At 34.5% G+C, this 23,345-nt stretch overlaps 2 protein-coding genes and 1 pseudogene across 14 annotated transcripts; 2 read left to right on the top strand and 1 right to left on the bottom strand.

Moving 5' to 3' along the window:
• The first annotated feature begins 215 nt into the window (after positions 1–215).
• LOC110649912 (ABC transporter G family member STR) lies at positions 216–3,084 on the top strand. The gene is given in 6 exon segments (XM_058133036.1): positions 216–236; positions 349–537; positions 996–1,264; positions 1,364–2,463; positions 2,466–2,663; positions 2,666–3,084. Coding segments are annotated over 6 exon segments (2,118 nt in total). The 3' UTR covers positions 3,007–3,084.
• A 2,608-nt stretch (positions 3,085–5,692) lies between these two features.
• LOC131169183 (TPR repeat-containing thioredoxin TDX-like) lies at positions 5,693–10,882 on the bottom strand (annotated as a pseudogene).
• A 193-nt stretch (positions 10,883–11,075) lies between these two features.
• LOC110649914 (cuscuta receptor 1-like) lies at positions 11,076–22,784 on the top strand. 13 transcript variants are annotated; one of them, XM_058131830.1, is made up of 12 exons: positions 14,228–15,152; positions 15,491–15,649; positions 16,043–16,189; positions 16,324–16,470; positions 16,568–16,642; positions 16,736–17,338; positions 17,688–17,857; positions 17,984–18,124; positions 19,497–19,646; positions 20,306–20,499; positions 20,560–21,859; positions 21,924–22,060. In XM_058131830.1, exons 8-12 carry the CDS (start codon positions 18,091–18,093, stop codon positions 21,926–21,928), a joined length of 1,683 nt encoding a protein of 560 aa, XP_057987813.1. In that variant the 5' UTR covers positions 14,228–15,152; positions 15,491–15,649; positions 16,043–16,189; positions 16,324–16,470; positions 16,568–16,642; positions 16,736–17,338; positions 17,688–17,857; positions 17,984–18,090; the 3' UTR covers positions 21,929–22,060. The 13 variants fall into 13 exon arrangements, with proteins under 13 accessions (XP_057987803.1, XP_057987813.1, XP_057987804.1 ...); XM_058131821.1 differs by having other exon boundaries at positions 14,232–15,152; positions 16,736–16,894; positions 17,264–17,338; positions 20,560–22,784; XM_058131820.1 differs by lacking the exon at positions 14,228–15,152 and adding an exon at positions 11,076–11,207 and having other exon boundaries at positions 20,560–22,784.
• The last annotated feature ends 561 nt before the right edge of the window (positions 22,785–23,345 follow it).

Genomic DNA, 23,345 nt, shown 5'->3' with positions numbered 1-23,345 from the left:
TATTATGCCATTACAGCAGAATTTCGTGTCCTAAAGCAATCGAAATCCTAAAAGCATAAACTTAACTTTCAATGTCATACATCCACATATTGCAAATAAATTAAAAAGCCCAATCCATAAAAGTCAAGGATGGTTCTATATAAAATTCATATTATTTCCATCAAATTAAAAGACTACTACATACCTTTCCTTGCGCTTCTCCAGAAACAGAGCCAATGATGCTTTACGAGCCTGAGGTACGGCCCCCCAACCATCATTTTGTTACAATGACATTATATATGCATACTAGATCAACTCCATAATTATTCAGAAAAAGAAAACTTTATAATTTTAGAAGTCACATATAAGCTTAGACTTAGAGACACACCGGCTGAAATCAGAATTGCAGAACCAGGTGCTACTGAACTAACTGTCTTTGAGGTTTCAATTTGGTTATTTGCGGATGCTAAAGCTCCTACCGATTTCACTGTTGTCAATTCATTGGTGCTACTGGAGGTGACAGAAATAGGGCTTGGAAGGCCTGAGCATGGAGATGCGGTATGGATTTTGTTCCCAACAAAACCATCACCAGCAGAAGGCCTAGATATTGGTGTCTGCACTTGAATTGGGGGCACTGCCTGATTCTGGGTTACTGAAGGCCATGTCTAGCCAACAGCATAATGGCCTTAGCCTATGCAGAAGAGTAAACAATTAATAAAAAGAGCACATCACTTCTAAACAAGAGCTCATGGCACCATATGTTTGATTCTTGTCTCCTCTGTCAGCCAAACCGCTGATATATTCACCAAAGTGCATCCTCCGCTCGCTTTCAGGATCTCTTAAGCAAACTCAAGTTGGCACCCGTGCTACCACTTTGAGTTTGAGGGGTGGGTGTTAGTGGGTAACGGTACAAAACAAAAAGATTTCTTCCCTCTTGTTTCTTGCTTCTCCAAGTTATAGATATATAAGAAGGCCAAGTGGGTAAATTTTTTATATATGACTAATTATATATGCAGAGTGCGACACACACATATATTGGTGATGAAGGAAGGAGAGGAGTTTCAGGTGGGGAAAGGCGAAGGGTGTCTATAGGAATTGATATAATTCACAAGCCATCACTGCTGTTCCTTGATGAACCCACCTCAGGTCTTGATTCTACAAGTGCTTTTAGTGTGGTGGAAAAGGTGAAGGACATAGCTAGGGGTGGCAGTATTGTCTTGATGACCATCCACCAGCCTTCTTACAGGATTCAAATGCTCTTGGACCGCATCACAATTCTTGCAAGGTAAGATAGAAATTCATGATGATTTGTATAGCCATAACCTTCAAATTGGGCACATTCAGATAGCTTGAGATTGATAAAGATATCAAAATCTATAAACAGGGGAAATCTGATATATATGGGAAGTCCAGGTGCTCTTCCTGCTCATCTCTCAGGATTTGGAAGGCCCGTTCCTGATGGTGAAAACAGCCTGGAGTATCTTCTTGATGTAATCAAAGAGTATGATGAGTCCACTATTGGACTTGAGCCTCTTGTTCTTTACCAAAGAGATGGAATCAAACCGGATCCAGTTGCCAGGACGCCTATTCCCAAGACACCAAAGACCCCAAAAACGCCAAGAACTCCATATATGAATACCCCTGGATCCAAGCATGCACTTAGCCTTCGGAGCCAAGCATTTTCAATTAATGGAAATATGACATCTAGAACTGACTCTGTACAATTTGATTTTGATGATGATGACGGTGATAACTTTGATAATTCCCTTGAGCGTAGAACTATGCCTACGCCAATGCATAAGCAAAGTGGTGTCTATCAACCACGTTTGGCATCACAGTTCTACAAAGATTTTTCAGTCTGGCTCTACCATGGTGTCAAGGGAACTCCCCGCCGTGCACCCTCTTGGACTCCCGCTAGAACTCCAGGAACGACTCCAGGAAAATCGCAAATTTCTGGAGCAAGAAGCCAAGTCTCAAGCCGGTATACAACCCCACAACAGATCCCTTCTCGCCCAAAAACTCCAGTGGTCTTTAGCTCCTCAGTGGAGGACTCATATGCTGCTTCTTATGAGGATTTTGACATGGAAGAAGAAGAAGTGCTTGATGAGCCAGCACACGGTCCTAAATTTGCTAACCCATGGCTCCGAGAGGTTGCAGTTCCCTCATGGCGCACAGCACTCAATGTTGTTCGCACTTCTGAGCTTTTCCTGTCGAGAGAAATCGTACTAACTGTTATGGCACTAATTCTTTCCTCACTTTTCAAGAACCTGAGTGAACCAATATTCAAAACAGTGAACCGGCTTCTGAATTTCTACATCTTTGCAGTTTGCCTGGTTTTCTTTTCATCCAATGATGCTGTCCCAACATTCATCCAGGAAAGATTCATCTTCATCAGAGAAACTTCCCACAACGCATACCGTGCTTCCTCTTATGTCATCTCCTCTCTTATAGTTTATCTCCCATTTTTTTCCATTCAAGGTTTAACCTTGCTGCCATAACCAGATTCCTGCTGCATCTGAAAAGCAGTCTCTTAAACTTTTGGATAATACTCTACGCTTCTCTAGTTACTACGAATGCTTATGTTATGCTTGTTAGTGCACTTGTCCCCAGTTACATCACAGGCTATGCAGTTGTGATAGCAACCACAGCACTTTTCTTCCTGACTTGTGGGTTCTTCCTGAAGAGGACCAGATACCAGTCTACTGGAGGTGGCTGCATTATATATCTGCAATCAAATATCCATTTGAAGCGATGTTATCAAATGAGTTCAAGGGAACAAGATGCTATAATGGGGCTCCTGCAGACCTTTCACCTGGTCCTCTAGGAGATATCAAACCTAGCAAACTGCATACTAGTTACACAAATGGAACGACGTGCCCGTTGATAGGAGAAGATATTCTAACCACAATGGATATTAAGATGGACAATCTTTGGTATGACATTGCAATCTTGCTAGCTTGGGGAGTTCTTTACAGGCTCTTCTTCTACGTGGTTCTCAGATTTTATTCCAAGAATGAGAGGAAATAAATATCCTCTTTGCATTTGCTTCTCTTTCAAATCCAAGTTTGTCGGCTAAGTGAAGACAGTATCCATACATATAGATGTTAGTAGCATGTAATGAATGTTGGAAGTTCTAATGATGAGATTTGGCCTTCTGTTCTTGATACTTGGGGGATTGTTGTTGGGAAAGCCAAAAATTAGTTTCTAATTGTTTTTTAAAAAAGCACCCTGTTAGCTACAGCTGAAAAAAAAAATTGAAAAGTTATTTTATATTTTGAAGTTTTTATGATTAAAATATATTAAATATAAATTAAAATAAAAATTTAAAAATTGTTAATAAATATTAAAATAAAAATTTGATAGGTGGATTGTACTCTCTTATTCATGATATCATTTAATTCTCTTCGAAGTAAATGACAAAAGTCTCCTAAACTTATATGTACTTTCTATAGAATTTTTAATTTGTAAAATATGAGTTAAATGCTTCTTGAATGTTTAATTTATGATATTCTAATTTTTTAATTAAAAAAATCTATTTTTTTTAATATACATTTTAATTAGTCTAAATTATCCAATGATTTTTCTTTTTAAATTTCTAAATAACTAAAATACGAGAGATGTAAATGCTATTTCTTTTACAAAATGATTCATTCAAAAAATTGTTTCACTTAAAAATAAATAAATACAATATAATATAATAAAAAGAGACTAAAGCGAATTTTTTAAAAATAAAAAAGGTCAAACAGTTATATTTGTTTTTTATTTTAAAAATAAATCTAATAAATAATTGATATATTATTAAAAATATGATAAATTTTCAAAAAAATATAGTAATTCTTTTACAAAATATATAATTTTTAAATTTTAATTAGTTGGCTATATATATGAATTTGTAAACCATAATCTTGTTGCTATACACAGATTATTAGAGAAGGGAAATCCAAATTCCTTTCAACAGTAATGGGTTCCTCCAAACCAGTCTCCAATCTTGAAGAAAGGAAGGAGGACACTGGGCTTTCAACTCTTGAAGTTACGAAGGCTAGTAATGTATATATTTATAAGAAGGTTACCAAGTTTGAACCTTTGTCTCTGACAACAAAAGTTGCTTCCATGAGGTGGGAGGAAAAGGAGAAACAAATGGGTAGTTTAAGATTCAAGAAAATCCCAATCCCACCGCCACCTGCAGACCCGCCTCAAGAATTCAAGAAAAAGATTGAAATTGATGCAGAGGATGGTCATAGTCGTTTGTCGATGCAAAGGGTAGTTCAAGATTCAAGAAGATCCCAACCCCACCACCACCAGCAGACCCGCCTCAGGAATTCAAGAAAAAGATTGAAATTGATGCAGGTCATTGTCGTTTGTCGAGGCAAAAGGGTAGTTCAAGATTCAAGAAGATCCCAACCCGACCGCCACCAGCAGACCCGCCTCAAGAATTCAAGAAAAAGATTGAAATTGATGCAGAGGGTGGTCATAGTCGTTTGTCGATGCTCAAGAAGCAAAAATTTTCCTCGACACCAGTCTCCAATCTTGAAGAAAGGAAGGAGGACACTGGGCTTTTAACTCTTGGAAGAAGTTATGAAGGCTAGTAATGTAGATATTAATAAGGAGGTTAGTAAGTTTGAAGCTTTGTTGCTGACAATAGAAGTTGCTTCCAGGAAGTGGGAGGAAAAGGAGAAACAAAAGGGTAGTTCAAGATCCAAGAAAATCCTAATCCCACCACTACCAGACCCGCCTCAAGAATTCAGGAAAAAGATTGAAATTGATGCAGAGGATGGTCACAGTCGTTTGTCGATGCCCAAGAAGCAAACATTTTCGAGTTCTTCAAAGAAGATGAAAGGGAAAATGATCATAAAAAATAATAAGCATTTGGAAGTGAAGATCATCGAGCCCAATCTTGAAATGATTTTCAATCAATGAAAGATGGCGAAAGCGAGCGAGAATGCATCCTTATCGTATGTGTTTTATCATTCGCTGGAATACTCTTTTAATTGACTTGAGGCCGGTGCTGTAATTCAAGCATGTTCTAATTGAAGCAATCACTCATCAGTCCACGAATGATCAAGATTAGTAAATGGTGAAGATTTCTTGTTCTTGGAGATTAATCACATGCACTTCTAAAAAAAAATAATAATAATCAACTGTATTTTCTGCACAAAAATCAAGCCAACCTCTTTAATCCACAACTATAATGGAAATAATTTCTTTTTTTACATATCCTGTCACTTAAGTTTGAATTATTTTCTCATATATGGCTTCTCAATATGAGAAATTTCTACATACATCTGAATGTAAAAATAGCCACCTGAAAGGAAATTTCTTGCACTAACTAATTGTAAAAAGAATATAAAATACAATTATTTAAACCGTTAAATTAGAAAAAAAAAAGATATTCTGTTGTTTATCAAGTTCTTGGAAAACAATCTTGAAAAGCTTGAAGATTCTAGTTCAGGAATTCAGGTAAATATCAATTGAATTTTGAATTTATTAGAAGGTCACCAGCAAAGGTATTAACTAGGGAATATGCTTATGCAGTACAAGAAATGGAGGCCCAATTATGTTTCAAAGGCAAAAGACACCAACGATATTGTAATTAACAGTAAATGCCAAATTGCCAGCACAATTCTTATGCCCTGGCCAGAAGTTGGCAAATACTAGGACGTGAAGAAAAATAAAACAAATCTTGTCTGCACTTAGATCTATTATAGATTCAAAATACAAAATGCAGAGTAAAATTAGCTTATTTTCATCCATACAACATACCTTAGGGCAGGTCATTTTATTATGAAACAAGACAATCTTCTCACAAGTTTATCCCATTTGTAAGACTAGTGATGCTCACAGAGCCTAAAGGACGGAAGAAACACAAGTTATGAGGTTCTTACAGATATTTAACTCAGGCCTAGGATGCATATTGTTCAATCTTCCTCTCAAGTCCATTTTTATCAGCACCCACAACTTTGTCGATCTCCTTGCCATTCTTTATGAAGAAAAATGTAGGAACACTGCTAATATTCCATTTCCCAGCCACATCCCTAGCGTCATCGATGTCAACTTTCAAGAATACAGTTTTAGGGTACTTTGTAGCTAAATTTGTAAAAAGAGGAGAAACGTAACGACAAGGCCCACACCATGTTGCTGTAAAATACAGGATTGCAAGGCGAGATGTTCTTGAAGCAGCATTCAATTTGGTTTCCAACTCACTGGTAGAATGGATGCCTATTACTTGCCCTGTCAATACCAAAAGAACAGTATGATACCTACATAAGAACTTAATTTCGTCCTATACCAACAGCCCATTGTTTCAAGAATTCAGTTGAGCCTCACTTCAACAAAGATAAAAATTGTCTTTTGAGACCTGCTGCATGTGTGCGCAAGCATATGAATGTGATAAAAAAAAAAATAATAAAAAGAGGAGAGAGATAGAGTGTGTGTGTGTGAGAGAGAGAGAGAGAGAGAGAGAAAACGGTGGTCATACCCTCCTTTAAAGCAGATAAAGCTTCTCGTCCCTGCATAAAATTGTAAGAGAACTTTAGAACATAGTTCTCTGTTCGTTACATAGTATTTATTGAAGCATGCAAATCATAAGGGTGTCAAAACAGGATGATGATGATGATGCCAATAACATCATGTTACACAGGCAGTAGCAGTAGTGGTAGCTCTGTATCTGTAGCAGTAGCAATAGCTGCATGAATGATTCAATATAACTCGAGAGCACTATTGAATGACAGATGCACGTTCCAAATAACAAAATTTAACAAATGACTATGCCAACAGCTAACCACAATTTTTAAAAATTCCTAAAGAAACTTGTCATCCCAAATGAAATTCCTAGTACTATATCAATTCTTTAGAACTATAGTAAGTAAGCCACAAATGACGCAAAGAATGCTCTTGAACTGCCATCATTCCAGATCAAAATATAAAGGATAGCCTTAACCCCATAATTCTTAAAAAAGAAAGAAATTAAAAATAGACTTTGAGATATTGTGCCATGCACATGCAACAATTACCATGGCTCCCCCAAATAAAAATTCTTAAAACATTTAGAATAGCCTTTGAAGAGTTGCGTGTAATTGCATTTGCATCAATTGCATAGCCCCTATGTCAGAAATCAGTCCATTTAATTGCAAGTCCCCTCTGAACCCCAAAGGATTTCCTATTGCACTATCATATTTCACCTAGTATAGAGCTTTATTAATGAATTCACAAAAAACATTGTAATTGGAAACAATTGCACAAGAATAAACTTACTAGCCTTAACAACACGGACCATTATCGTTTCATTTTCTCCCACAATAGAGCTTTTATAAAATGAATGCACAAATATTTGCATGAGAATAAACCTGTGGGGTTGAGGGTCTCCAACCATGATGATTATATAACATCAATACTACCTAAAAGTAATAAAATTAACACTACTTACTTGGGCTTCAACTCGCTGTTGTCTCTCCCGTTCAGCTTTCTTTAGCTCCCTTTCTTTTCTCAAGCGTTCATATTTTTACGATGCTCTTGAATTTTGCGTGCATTAGGTTCAACCTGTTGATCGGAATGGATAGAGGGTGAAAACAATTGATTTTATTCCTCATAATGAACAAAGGAAAGCTACCTTTTTTAGAACCAAAGCAATCTCCTCATCATAATCCAACTTTGATGCTACATGCAGGTCACTTGCTGCTTCTTCCCATTGGCCCAGCATGGCCCTTGCTATTCCCCGTACTTTATATCCTTTAGCAGAGTCCGGGTTGATCTAGAACATACGCAATTAACTTATCATGTCTGTCAAATGTCATAAAATAAACACATGCATCATTGCTAATGAATCTGAAACTTCTTTGCTGCCTGTACAAGCTCAGTTGTAGAGAGGACCCAGCCTCCCAGGACTAACCTCTAGAGCAGCATTAGCATCACGTATTGCAGCATTTGGTTTCTTCAGTTTAACAAAAACACTAGCTGAAAACAAGCAAATTAAGAAAACAAGACACTAGTTGAAAACAGGGACATTAAGATATGAACAGAAATTTAATGAAATAATATATATATATATATATATATATATATATATATATATATATATATATATATAAAATAAGAACTTACCTCTAGTTGCATATAATATTGCTGAAGTGGGATTCAACGTTATAGACTCTGTTAGGTGAACTATCGCATCACCAAGCTTGCCTAGAAAACTAGAAAACATTGGTTAAAAAAAAAGAAAGTGGAAATCTTAATTCAAAAGAAATAAAGACACAAGACAGGCCATGTGGTTAGGCCAGCCCCACCCTATTAGAATCCCACATCAAAAGAATATGAAGTAAAATTGCAATATATAAGTGGTTGGGTTACAACATTGATTTGATTAGTCATTTTGATGTGTAAAGCAATCTAATAACTTATATAAACTCAAATTAAAATGAATTAAATTATAATTTGACCAACACTCTCTCCGAATTTAATATGGCATTAGAGCCCAGACTAGGTTGTAGGTTTCAACTGCCTATTAGGCTGTATAATTGGGCCCGTATTGAATTAAAAATAAAAATACAAACTAATTGTTAAGTAACAATCATGTGTTCGCACTTCAGGGGGAAGTGTTAGAATCTCACATCGAAAGAATATGAAGTTAAAGGGCAATATATAAGTGGTTGGATTTCAACATTGACTTGATTAGTCATTTTGATGTGTAAAGCAATCTAATAACTTATATAAGCCCAAATTAAAATAAATTAAATTGTAATTTGACCAGCACTCTTTCCGAATTTAATACACCCCAATTGTTAGGTTAGTAGTCTGCATGGGCTTGGGTCCTGACAATGCTTTTAGAGCAACCTAACAGACTAAGTGTGAAACTAAGTGCTGCATTTGGGAAGTCAGTGGGAGCCACCTCTAAAACTCGTGACTCACCTAGTGCTCCAAGATTCTGGACTATTGGGTTACGGTCTAGCCCTAATGAGAATGTCAGGGATTTGAGTGCTATTACTAACAATCTTAGTTAACTATTACTAACATCAAGAGGTTGACTTTTGGGCATGTGGTTAGACCCAAATCCACCCAATTATTAGGCCAGTAGTCCATGCACATGAGTCATGATAGACATACCTTCAGAGATTGCTTCCATGGCTTTTACTTTTTCTGTTTGTGCAGCATCCTGCTTTTCTTCTGTAACTTCAATTGCAGGGTTTCCCATCTGCAATTCAGAAACATAGAAATGTATTAAGCCAAAATATAAATTATATTCGAGTCCTCTTTTACCAAACAAATGCAAATTCAGGATTCCGTCAATTGTTTCCACCTTTTGCAGAGGATCATTGTCAGGTTCCACAATGTCACTATCATCTAATTCAATGTCAGACTCTATTATGTTATCACCCTCTTCACTTGATCTCTGGTCATTAAAGTCTTCATTAGAGTTGGACATGTCAATTTCACCTTTCTCCTGCAACAAAAATCCTGTTAGCAGCAGATATTAACAGCAAAATGAACAAACAAAATGAAATGCAGTTAACACTAAAATGCTTTGCAACTTATAAAAGGAGTAACTAAAAACAAAACACATAGTTCAGTACAATAGTAAAAAGAATTCTTGGCATTGCAAAAGGAGAGGCACTGGCATTCTATGTAATTTAGCCACTCATAATTCAGAATCCACAAACTAATTGCCTGCAAAATGCTATTGAGCTACTCAAAGAAAGCAGTATAGAACAAAACAACAGAGCATTACTTTTAAAGGTAAAGAAAAAAGGTGACAGAGGGGAGAATCCTCTGTGAACATACAAATTAATTAGCAAAATGGCATATCATAGTTATATTGACATCCACTATGCCGAAGTAACCAAAACAATTTTTCTAGAAATTAAGTAAATGAATTGACATAAGCTCTACCTTCACAAAGGTGATAGCCTGGACAACATTTTAGCCATCTCCATAGATAAGGCTCCAGTACTAAATGTCAGCAAGTTTCCAGTCCCCGCAGTTAAAATTTTTCTTCAAATTTTACTTTTTCTTATTTTTTATGATTTTCATAGAAATAATCTGAAAATCTTCAATCTTACATAAGTTAAGTGAATGATGAACTATCACTTATCAACTAAAAGGAAAACCAATCTTTTACATGCACAAAACAATTAAAACCAATTCAAAATTTACAAAATCTTTGCTAAAATTTATCACCTGGAGAAGTGCCCATTTCCATTAGAATTCTGGTTTCAGCTTGAGTTCCCCTCTTTTGATGGTTCAATAATTCCAACTTTCCCAAGGTTGACAATTACTTTCTATTAATTTCTGGAAACTTGTTCTTTTCTAGAAGCCTGTCAACTTTTAAGCTTGCATAAAGCCTTAACTCTATAAACTATATAATAGTATACTGTAAAGTTTCAGCCACCTAGTAATACAGCGATCTATGAACTAGTTTTCAGAACCACTCTTTAAAGAATTGGCACATCAAATAGTCAAATCCAACCACACCATTTCTGTGACAATATCACAGTTAAGTTCCATGAAACATCACAAGATTCAATTATTTACTAGTAACTGTAAACCCAAAAGCTGATATAAAAGAAAAGAATAACATCAAGCCAAATAACCCAAATTCTCTATAAAGAACAGCAGGGAGTGTTACAGGGAAATTATTCTTCACCGATTTAGTTTGAGGTGGAATTCGAGCACCCAGGCTGCAAACGCGAAAAAAAATCATAATCAATGAAAAGGAAAATAAAAAAGAAGAGAAACCCAAAAATGATTTACGAGAAATTATTTAGCTACATAAGTACCTGTGAAGATAGGTTCTCAAGAAAGTAAGAGATGGGTCGTGGAGTATAGAAGGGTTAGACTTGCAGTGATCAACAAATTGCTTAAGGTCTGCTATCTTAGCGGCATCCATTGAATAAATATGCACTGTTTTGTCCCTCTTTTCTTCTATGGGAAGAATCCACAGAGTCTAGAGGGGGCTAGAAGCTTGAAGAATTCGGCAGGAGGCAGTTCGGCTTCTGGTATCAAATTCTCTGTTCTTGGGCTTGGGCCTTTGGAGCTCAAATTTCCGCTAAATTACTAATAGCTACCCACCTTCTCTATTTTTCTAACAGAGGTACCACCGTACCAGGTACTAACAGAGGCATCAAAGCCCGAGACCGTTCTCCTGCGCATTCTCTCTCTGAAGACGCACACGTACATATCTTTAGCTCTCTTTCTACACAGATTTTTCTCTTTCTCTTCAAATCCTCAATTTCTTCAAGGTACAGCTCTCTCTCTCTCTCTCTCTCTCTCTCTCTCAATAAATAAACCAATCTTTAGTTTTTGGGGTTTCTGTTATGGAATGTCTGGATTGCTGGGTTTGGTGTTTGATTCATTTATATGTCAAGTTTTAAGCTATCTGGGTTGCTAGGTTTGGAGGCAAAAAATAGTTAAAATTGGAGTTAATGTTAGATTATGTAGATCAAAGTAACATCATCAGTCTATGGTCCTGTTGATACCATTAATAGCATTTGTGACTCTACAAGTGTTCAAGATTTTGAGAACCTTGACTTGATCATATCATATTACTGTGGCTACACGATCTAGTTCTTGACTGGACTTGGCCGCGGCCACTTTGGTTACTCTCATTCATCCTTAACTTGGCCATGCCATGATCATATGTTATGATTTTTTCGCTTAAAACGTCAGTGATAATTCTATCTATATTTATTTCAAATATATTGATACTAGTCTAATGTTTATCGGTGTAATTGTTAAGCTGTTAGAGCAGTCATAGAGCTGTTAGGGCAGTTATAGAGCTGTTAAACAGTAAGAGAGACAGAGCAGAGCTGATTGTTCTCTCTATACAAGGGATTGAACCTTCTTTAATATGCATGCTATGATTGACTATAACTGTCTCTGCTTTGCAAGAAGTATATCTGATATTGATAATTGATCATTTCAGACTTTTCTTCCAAATATAAGAGTATTTCATAGTCTGGTGAAACAAGGGTTGCTGGAATTGTGCAATGACGTGGAGGAACTAATGCAAGCTCGATTGATCTTTAAGAGCAACCTTACATGCAGTTGTCACGGCATTGTGTTAGACAATAAAGCAAAGAATAAAATTGATGGCCCTTGGAAGGAAAAATTAGCTGCAATTAGATTGTCTGATGAAATGCTAGAGTCCGAGCGAAACAAACTTTGGAGGAAGAGAAAGAAAATGTGTTGCCGAAATGTGGGCAATGGAGAATGAACAATTTGATCAAGATCATTATGAAGCTGATGAGTGGAGGGCTAGGGAAATTGCCAAGGATGCTGTTATACTCTTAAAACAAAATGAATACAAAAAATGGAGAAAACAGAGAATTAAAATGAAGTTAAATGGGTGGAGAAAGGATGCTCAGCAGGTGTTTGTAAGACTGCCACTGAATTCAATTCTTTGTCAATTGAGAAGTTTGTGCTTTGGTAAAGTTGGTGGAAACAAAAGAAGAATAAATGTAACAGCTGCAGCTTGCAAGTCAAGCATTTATGGGGCCAGGCTAAGGCAACTATGGTCTTGTTTGTGCTTTTCTTCAAGCAATTTTGGGTTGTTGTAAGGCGGAATGTCAGCATGATGCTGCTGCTGTTCAGTTATTTTCTAATGACCTTCACCTGCAATTTCCAGATTTCTTTCTTGAGGATAAGCAACTATGATGGGGGGTGGTATTGATACAAAGCTGATGCAAATGTATATGTGGCAACGTGCAATGGTGGATGGGTGTTAGGATCACTTAGTGAATAAGCTGTATATGTGGCATGTATTGATAAGAGCAGTTACAAGTTGTTAGTTTGTAAAGATTAGTTGTTAAACTTGTAAAGCTTCTTGATATAAGGAGCAGAGTTTGTAGAATGAGGGTTATGAATAGAATTACAGACTTAAGACTCTTCTTTTTCCCTCTGAGATTCTCTTTCTTTCTTCTCTGAGTCTCTCTCTGTCTTCCTTTCTTCATTTCTATGAGATTCGCGACAATGGTATCAGAGCTGGTTTATTCTTGGCCATGGATTGAAAGTTGCTCTCAAGAATCGAATTAGGTTTCTTTCCCTGAAATTTCTCTCTCTTTTCCATCTCTAAATTTATTGAATTTCTTGTTCTACTCTTTCTTGTTCTCTCTGGAATTTCTTGAGTCAATTCTTTTTTTCAACTTTCTTTTCTTGAACCTTTCCTTAGTTCCATTTTCTTTCATCTTTCCCTGTTGTTCCATTTCTCGTCTGCAACAAGAACCATGGACCATTTTCCTTTTGAAATCACAAGAACATTGTTGGAATTGAATGATAGAAGATGCAAGGGTTTCTGTTTGTAGTCTGAAGAAACTTATTCAGTGAGCCACAATCATTCTAAGGCCCCATTATTTGTGACCATCATTAATGAAGAAGAAGATCAACAGGAGTTTGTGCAAATTCAGGGTGCAAGTGAGCTAGAAAATCAAATGAATCACAATTTGTAGCTGTTGAAACTTGTGAAAAAGAAGATGAGCATCTAGAGATTGCAGAAAAAGTGAATGCTGTGATTTCGGATCCAGTCAAACTTAAGTCTGAATCTCAATTTATAGCTGCTGAAACTTGTGAATCTTGTCTTTTTGATGTTATGACACTGGATTCAGTTGATAGTATGCAGTTAGAAGAGGAGTCTGCTGAAAATACAGAATCAAAGGAGGCCAGGAATGTTGAAAAGTGAAGGATTTGAGGGAATTGGGAAGTGGAGATGAGGAGGCAAAGGTTGGCTTGATCGAATTAGTTCTCTCAAAACCTTGCGAGAGGGAAAATAAATGGAAATGTGGAGCTTGTTCAAGAGAAAGATAATGAAGTGTCTTCAGTGTGTGTAGAGGAGACACAGAAGAGTAATGAACCTGAAATGGCGGTAATGAATGAGGACTTTCAGGGGGATTACAATAGGAATGATGAATGTCAAGAAAGGACCAGTGGTTCATTGCTAAATTCCATGAATAATGACGGTTTAATTAAAAGGAATGATTTGGATGAGGTTATGATGGATTCTGTTGACAGTCTGCAGAAGAAGAGAAGCTCAATGCCTGTTGATGAAGGTGATCTCAAGCCATAGAATTTCTTGCTGGCTAGCAAGGATGAGGGAGCCATGTTGAAGGCCACTGATTTTGGATTATCTGTGTTCAGTGAAGAAGAGAAAAAGAAACTGATCAATAATGAGAAGATTAAGTGCAGATGAAACAAATGTTCAGTGGAGATTCAACTGGGTATTTGAGTAGGATCAAATGCATGATGAAGTGAAATTGTGCCCTGCAAGATCTCAGTTCAATTAGCTGAGATTCCTTAGAGAGGAAAGTGCTCAACCATCCAGCTGTTAGCCAAATAGTTCATCCTATTATCTTAGATTCATAATCAAAATGACATCATTTTCCACAAACAACAAAGTCTTTTATTCTGCCTTAAAAAAATGGCAAGAGAAAGTGTTGTTGGCAGTCCATATCAGATTCACACTTCCACACAAGACTTGACTTAGTCAAAGCAAACAAATTCTTTTATTTTGCTGTGTTAAAAATGCAAGAAAAAGTGATGCTGGGCAGTCCATATCAGCTTCACCCTTCCACAGGAGACTTGACTCGGTTATAAAGCAAACAAATTCCAAAGACTTGCCAATGTTCCTATGCTATTTTACTCAAAAGCCCATATAATAGTCAACAAATGCACCTTATCCATTGACTATAAAGTGACCTATCATGATCAATGGTTAGAATAATACCATTGTGCATACAATGGTTGCACTCAATAATTTTCTCCATTTTAAACATATGATGAGTGGTGGAACATTTGCCAAGTAGTTGATCAAGAGAAATATCTGCGTAAAAATACTGAAATGAGGGTAATTAAGCAGCTGTTGGTTGCTTTAGTAATAGCTTCATTATTAGAGGGATGGTGGAGCTGTGATGGTTGTTTGGATGATGAGAGAAATGCTCTTTTACAACTCAAGGCTTCTTTCAATAATCCTCTTGAAATATCACTCTCTTCTTGGGGTATATATACTGATGACTGTTGTAAATGGGAAAACAATCACTGCAACTCCACCACAGGACGAGTTTCCCAACTCACTATTTGGAGCAATGGTTGGTATTTAACAGATTGGTACTTCAATGCCTCTTTGTTTCTTCCCTTCCAAGAATTGACGAGTCTTAGCTTACTACACAGTTTTATTGATTGTGTTGAGAATGAAGGTCGAATATCTCTCTCTCTCTCTCTCTCTCTCTCTCTCTCTCTCTCTCTCGTTATTTTTTATTTTTAAGCAGATAGAATATTGTCTTCTTTTATTATCTTTTTCATAATATTTTAAGTATTTTTTTTTCCTAATGTTTGATAAAAGCCGCAAATAACACTCTGTAATTTTAGTTATCTTAGTTATCGTTAAAAAAAAGAGTGAAACTATTTATTAAGATATGTGGAGTTTTTATGATTTAAAATATGTCAATTTTATTTATTTATTTTTTAAATTGTACTTTTTATTTTTTTAACAACTCTAAGAATAATATATACCTACGATCCTCTTAAAATGCAGGTTTTGAAAGATTAGAAAGTCTCAACAAGTTGGAGTTTCTTGATTTAGATAGAAGCTGGTTCAACAACATGAGCATATTATCATCTATTGGCCATCTTTCATCTTTAAAATCATTAAGTTTAGCCTACATCGGATTGGAAAGTGTAACTGATATTCAAGGTTAGTTCAACTTGTTATATCTTCTTATTCTAGTTTTAAAAATTTTCCTTTTATTTATTGATTTATTTATTTTTCAATTTTCAAGCATAAACTTTGACTGATACTCTTTTATGACTTTCGAAGGACTATCAAGACTCGAAAATTTGGAGTTTCTTGATTTATCATACAACAACTTCAACGATAGTATCATACCATCTTTAATTATCTTTCCATCTTTAAAATCATTAAATTTAGCCTACAACAGATTGGAAAGTGTAACTAATTTTCAAGGTTAGCTCAAATTGTGATATCATTTTATTATAATTTATCAGGGTTTTGCTTTCATTGATTTATTTATTTATTTTTCAATTTTCAAGCACAAACTTGACTAATACTGTTTTATGACTTTTGAAGGGCTATCAAAACTTGAAAAATTGGAGTTTCTTGATTTGTCACACAACAACTTCAACAGTAGTATCACACCATTTTTTAGTGACTTATCATCTTTAAGATCGTTATATCTATGGGACAATATACTCACAGGAACGATTGATATTAAAAGTAAGATATACTTTCTTTATTTTTTTTTCACACCATTTAGAAAATCAAATGTGGTTCATGATCTTTTCATAAAGCATATATTTCACTGACTATAAAGCCACTAACTAGAACTTCCTTTGGTGCACAATGTCAAGGAGTATCGAAACTTGGAAATTTGGAATTTCTTGATATAAGTTTTGACAACGTCGGCAATGGTTTCCTATCATCCTTTGTTGATCTTCCATATTTAAAAAAATTATTTCTGTATTAACGTGGATTGAAAGGACTAATCGATATTCAAAGTGAGTTTCAATTTCTGTTTCTGTTCATTTTCTTTAACTGTTATCTCAAACAAAGGATGTTCATGCATTCCCAGTGAATTATATTTCCCTTGGGCAGAATTAAGTAATGGAACAAGCTTAAAGTTCTTGAATTTAGCTGGCAATGAAATTGAATCCCTTAAATCATTCCAAGGTATAACTTGAACTTAATTCTATTATTTTATTTGTTTCAAATAAATATATATGTTGAAAATCATATAACTAGCTAGAAATAATGTTTCTATAGGTGGTGGTAAAGAGTTACAGAAGCTGAGCAATTTGGAATATCTTGATTTGAGCTATAATCGCCTGGATAACAATAGTCTATCATCTCTTAGGAGACTTTCATCTCTCAAGTTTTTGAATATGGAATACAATCTCTTAGAAGGATTAATAAATATGGAAGGTCAGATATGTGACATTGTCACACACACACAAACACGCACGCGCGTGTGTATATAGCCTAGACTCAATTCGCTGTGGACTCAACACACAAAATGTATGATGGTGCTCACCTATTAAATACATGGGTCCTACATGATTATGTCTTGGGTCTATAGTGAATCAGGTCTAAGCAAAAATTTTTCATAGGATGAATTTTTCTTACCTAGACCCGATTAATGGATATGCTCTGGTACTCTTACAAACATTCCACAACATGTGAGATCCACTGCTATATTATTAATTAGATGAACTGGAACATGCTTTATATGGTCTTATAATTTCAGCATCTTTTAACCAGAATTGGATTATTTGTTTTACTTCTTATATCTAGAATTGGATGCTTTGGGCAACTTAGAGGTACTAAGCCTAGGAGGAAATCAAATTACTAAAGTTGTGGCCTGAAGAGGTATGCCATTTAAACCAAAGTTTGATTCATGCGGTACTATACAAATAGATTCATAGCATTGGTTACTGGTTTTTCTCCTTTATGTTTCAGTTTTCAATTATTTCATGTGTTCCAATTCCATAAAACAAATATTATATATTTTTGCTCTAATATATCACATAAAACAAGTGAAGCCTTTATTTATTTATTTATTTTAAACGAAACGTAATTGTATTCAATAATAAAAGCAATTTGTTGCAAATGAGTGGGAATATAGCATTACGCCCTAATCTAATATGAACAATAAAATCTTCCCAATTGATACAATTGCATTAAGCATGATCAAAGCAATTTGTTCATACACTTGCAGATATGAGACTCGTCAGGAATTTGAGTGCTCTTTTCCTTGATAACTTTTCCTTGATAACATTAAGACCCATGGAAGAAGCAGCATTCAGCTGGAATTACTGGGAGCATATCCATTTCTCAAGACCCTTTCTCTAACAGATAATAGCTTCAAAGGAGCAATATTTGCTCAAGGCAGGTTTTTGAGATAATAGCTTCAAGTTATTCTCATTAATCTTTACTTTCATATATGCTACAATAATTGTGATTAATTTGCCTAGTTTCACTGAAATTCTGCACTTTTTTTTTTCTTTTAAGTAGAGCTGCGTAATTTGACAAGCGTGGAAGAGTTGTTTCTGGATCATTCCTCACTTGATGAAGAGTCTTTTAAGAGCTTTGGAGTATTGCCTTTCCTTAAATTTTTGTCTATGAAAGCCCTCAATGCTACCCTACCTACTCAAGGTAAATCAATAAGATTTTTTTTTTTTTGAAAAAGAGGAAAACAAATTAAAGCATCAGTATTTTTTTTTTTTGTTTTGAGTATAATTGAGCTTTGTTTTCTTTTCTTATAGGAATAATTAGAGCTGAAAATTAATTGATCAGTGGATTTGACCATTTGAAACTTAATTACTCATTTATTAGCAATAATTATTATTTTAATAATATTTTTATGATAAACAAATAATTTAAATTTTAAAATATATCATTAAAATTAAGAAAAAAGTATTTTTCATATATAATTTATAACAAAAAATTTTAAATAAGTATACATGTGTGTATATATGTATATATACTAAAAAATTTTAAATTATTTATTAATAAAATTATATTTGAGTCCACCCATTTATTAAATTGATTAAAAAAATATTTTTTTGATAAAATTAATATTTTTATCTGAATTGGCAAAAAAATGAGCCCTTTTTTTCTATGTTGACCAGTGGGCAATCTATATCAATGTGTAACTTTGAAATGGCCAAATTTGAACCTGCTCGACAATAATCCAAATTCAAATCTGTCCAATCTATTTGCCACCTCAACAAATTAAATGATTTAATTTTACTTAGATCGTGTTTGTCTTAACTTATAAGCTCTAAAAATTAGATTGATATGTTTGTTTATAATAATTTTTTTGGTTTATAAATTGAGTTTATAAATTAAAATAAAAATAATAATAAGCTGGGAGACCTAACCTTTTATTTTGATGCTTATATACTCTGTACTTATAAATTAGTTTGACTAAGTATTTTATTATATAATCTTCATTTAATTTTTAGAATTTCATCATAAATCTTATTAATATTTTTTTTTGTTATTTTAAAGATAAATATACTTATAAGTTATTTTTTATCAAACACATTAATTATTTATCAGTCATTTATAAACACTTTAAATAAATATATAACTGCTCAAAATTTTAAATATTTATAAGTTCAAATTAACTTATAGGCATATAATGTTTAAAAGTTGATTTTCATAAATTAGGTCAAACGCCCTCTTAACTCTTCAGACTGGACTCATTTAGTAAAGTAACCTTTTTTGTAAGCCTAAACTTGGCTTTGCTAAATATAAAGAATGAGATCCAATGAGCTTTTATCAAGTTGAGCATGGGGTATCTTATGAGTTGGTCGATTGCCCCATTTGTGGTGTTAGGAAAAATCCATTTTTGAGCCCTTCAACATACATAATGAGGTTCATCTGTTAAACTTTTATTTTTATTTTCTTATTGTCAAGGTATGAATTAATTTTCATGCTTTAATTGTGTTGTTGAGCTCACAATTGATTTATTATTTTTTAATATAAAAAAAAATCAAAGAGTAATATTATTTTTTAACAGGGTTGCTGAATTTCAAAAATTTGGTGTATTTGGATTTGAGTTTTTCCACTCTCCACAACAACTTCTTGAAAGACATTGGAAAGATATCATCACTTAAGATTTTATTATTGTCGGGATGTCAACTAAGTGGAACCATACCTGCTGCCAAAGGTAAGATCCTTTTAATCCTTCTTTGTCACGAACATGGTTAATTACGAAAATGGATTTTTTTTTATACCCACTTTAATATTTGAGAAAATGATAGGTACTTTTAAGATAAATGCTTTGATTTTTTGAATTTTTCTTTACTAGACCTAGTCCACCATCAACCCAAAATATAAGAAGTATGATGGAATTTACCTATTAAATACATGGGTTCCACATTTATGTGTTTATGATGGACAGAATTTAGTAAGGTTGTGTTGATGTGACTGTTTGCAATTACCCAAAATCGTTCAAAGTGGAGAAAGCGAATCCGTATAGCCGACTCCAAATTTTTAGGATAAAGACTTAGTTGAGTTGAGTTGAGTTGAGTATATATATATATATACTAAAAATTGTTCAATTTAATTTTTTTTTATTTGCAGACTTAAGTCATTTTAGATAGTTTTATCTCATTGGATTGCATTGTTATGTTAACATAATTATCGATATTAAAATATTTTCAATTAAAACATTAATGGGCAATGTTCTGGGTATCATTTTATCGAAAATTTTGAAAATATATTTGAAAACAAACTTTTTTTTTTTTAATTAACCACTTACACAATGACATTTGATAGACATATATTAGATTTGTACTAATACATTTCACAAATAAATAATTTCAGGTTTATGCGAGTTAAAACATCTTCTAAAGTTAGATATGAGCAACAATGATCTCCGTGGCACATTGCCTTCGTGTCTAGCAAATTTAACATCCCTTCAACAATTAGATATATCTTCCAATCACTTCATTGGAAATATCTCCATATCTCCCCTGGGGACTCTCACATCCTTACATAAATTACAACTTTCAAGAAACCTATTCAAAATTCCAATGGGGACTCTCACATCCTTACATAAATTACAACTTTCAAGAAACCTATTCAAAATTCCAATCTCACTACTGCCGTTCTTTAACCATTCAAAGCTCAAGTTCTTGGATTGTCATGAGAACGAGATATATGCAGATATAGATGTTCCTAATTTGACACCAAAATTTCAATTAGAGACCTTAGATTTGTCAGGTCAAGGAGATGGTGGAGTGTTTCCCAAGTTCCTCGATTATCAGCATAAGTTAGAGTATGTTGATCTGTCAGATATTAAAATGAAGGGAGAGTTTCCACATTGGTTGATTGGAAACAACACAAAATTATACACACTTCACTTGCCTAGTTGTTCTCTTTCAGGGCCCCTCCACTTGCCAATGCATTCCCATGTGTATTTGTCACACTTAGATATCTCTGACAACAGCTTCAACAGTCCTATTCCAACAGAAATTGGAGTACAATTTCCAAATTTATATTTTCTAAACTTGTCTGGAAATGGTCTCATTGGTGACATTCCTTCATCATTTGGGAAAATGAGCCAATTGATAAAATTAGACTTGTCCAACAATCGACTATCAGGCATAATACCCCAAGACTTGATTGTTGGATGTATTTCATTATTTAATCTCATTCTTTCAAACAATAATTTGCAAGGCCAAATATTCCCAGAACAGGCTAATTGCAAAGAATTGGATCGATTATTGTTGGATGGCAATCAATTCACTGGAAGTATCCCATATAGCATACTTAACTGCACCTTGTTGAATATGTTGGATGTGAGTGATAATCATCTCTTTGGTAGCATTCCTGGTTGGATAAGGAATATGACTTTTCTTCGAGTCTTGGATCTATCAGAGAACAAGTTCTCTGGAACCCTACCATCTAGCTTTGTCCCTCCACAGATCAGAGAAGTTTATTTATCAAATAATAGGCTACAAGGACCACTGACAAATGCATTTTACAATTGTTCTGAATTAATGACATTGGATCTTAGTCGCAACTATTTCACTAGAAGGATTCCAGATTGGTTTGGCAAGTTTCCAAAATTGAGCTATCTTCTTTTGGGTTATAACAATCTTGTAGGTGAAATACCAATTCAGTTGTGCAACTTAGGCCAATTAAGCTTGGTTGATCTTTCTAATAATAATCTTTCTGGCCATGTCCTCCCTTGCATAACCGCTGCTAGCAATAAGGTTAGGCAAGAAGAAGTTGGCACAAATCCGTATATGGCTTCATCTCCAGCTTATATGAAACAGCCTTTGGAGTTTACAACAAAGAGTATATCGTATTACTTCCAAGGAAGCATTCTCAAGTACATATCAGGGCTCGATCTGTCCTGCAACAATTTGACAGGTAAAATTCCTGCTGAAATAGGAAATCTTAGCATGATCCAGGTGTTAAACCTGTCCCATAACAGTTTGACAGGATTGATTCCGCAATCATTTTCAAACTTGAAGCAAATTGAGAGCTTGGATCTGTCCTACAACAAATTGAATGGCAAAATCCCTCAACTCACTCAACTACATTGGCTAGCTGTCTTCAGTGTAGCACACAACAATTTATCTGGCAAGACACCTGAGATGGTTGCACAATTTGCTACATTCGACAATAGTAGCTATGAGGGAAACCCTTTCCTTTGCGGACCTCCATTGTCTAAAAGTTGCTTTTCTTCATCAATAATGCCAAGAGTTTCAGAGGAAGATAAAAAAGATCATAAAAGAGATGGTGGCTTTATGGACATGGATGCTTTCTATGTGAGTTTTCTGATTTCTTATGCCTTAGTGTTGTTGACCATGGCTGCCATTTTGTACATAAATCCATATTGGCGAAGAGCATGGTTCTATATGATAGAGTTGAGCCTCACCAACCTCTACTATTTTCTGGTAGACAATATTCCTTTTTGGTTTAGATGCTATTGAAGTCTGGGTCTGCTATGTACTTTAAAAGCATTCAACCATGATGAGTGAGCTGAGTTTATGTCCTAGTTTGAGTAAGCTAGGATGGTTGCAGAATAATGAGCTGGAGCTGATTGCAGAGTTCAGTTCAATTAGCAGAGATTCCATTGAGAGCTTGTTTCAGTCTAATGTTGATTGGTGGTGGATTTTTTTCTTTTTTTTTTGGGGATAAATATATTGATTAGTGTAGTTGTTAAGCTGTTAGAGCAGTTGTTGAGCTGTTAAACAGTTAGAGAGAAGAGCTGATTGTAATCTTTATGCAAGGGATTGAACCTTCTGTAATATGCTATCTATGATTGAATAATAACTCTCTTCTTGCTCAAGGCTCTCTGGTTCTTCTAATCTTCTTCCTTCTTCATCTTTTTTTTTTATTATTTTTTAATCTTTCTGCTGAATTTCTATATATATATATATATAATTCATAATAAACTCAATCTCTAGAATTGTGATGACACAATATTAAATAAAAATTCATATTTAATTGATGTATAGGATATCTTGCAATATCATGCTTATTTCAATAGTAAATTCGTAATATATGTTCTATGATTTTGCTCCTCATGATTATTTTTATGCATTGAAAATATTTAAAATAAATAGAATTGTTAGATATTATATAAACTCAAAACCTCTTATATTAAGAGGCAAGTGCTCAACTATGGAGCTATTTGTCAAGTGATTCAATCCTGTTATCTTAGATTCATAATCAAAATGCCATCATTTTTTACAAACAACAAAGTCATTTATTCTGCCTTATAAGAAGGGTAAAAAAAAGTGTTGTTGGTAATCCATATCAGATTCACACTTCCACACAAGACTTGACTTAGTTAAAGCAAACAATTCTTTTATTTTGCCGTGTTAAAAATGCAAGAAAAAGTGATGTT

Source organism: Hevea brasiliensis, chromosome 13 (assembly GCF_030052815.1).
Source record: "Hevea brasiliensis isolate MT/VB/25A 57/8 chromosome 13, ASM3005281v1, whole genome shotgun sequence".
Taxonomy (NCBI): Eukaryota; Viridiplantae; Streptophyta; class Magnoliopsida; order Malpighiales; family Euphorbiaceae; genus Hevea; species Hevea brasiliensis.
The sequence above is the reverse complement of the archived record's forward strand: the minus strand, read 5'-3'. Positions and strand labels throughout refer to the sequence as shown.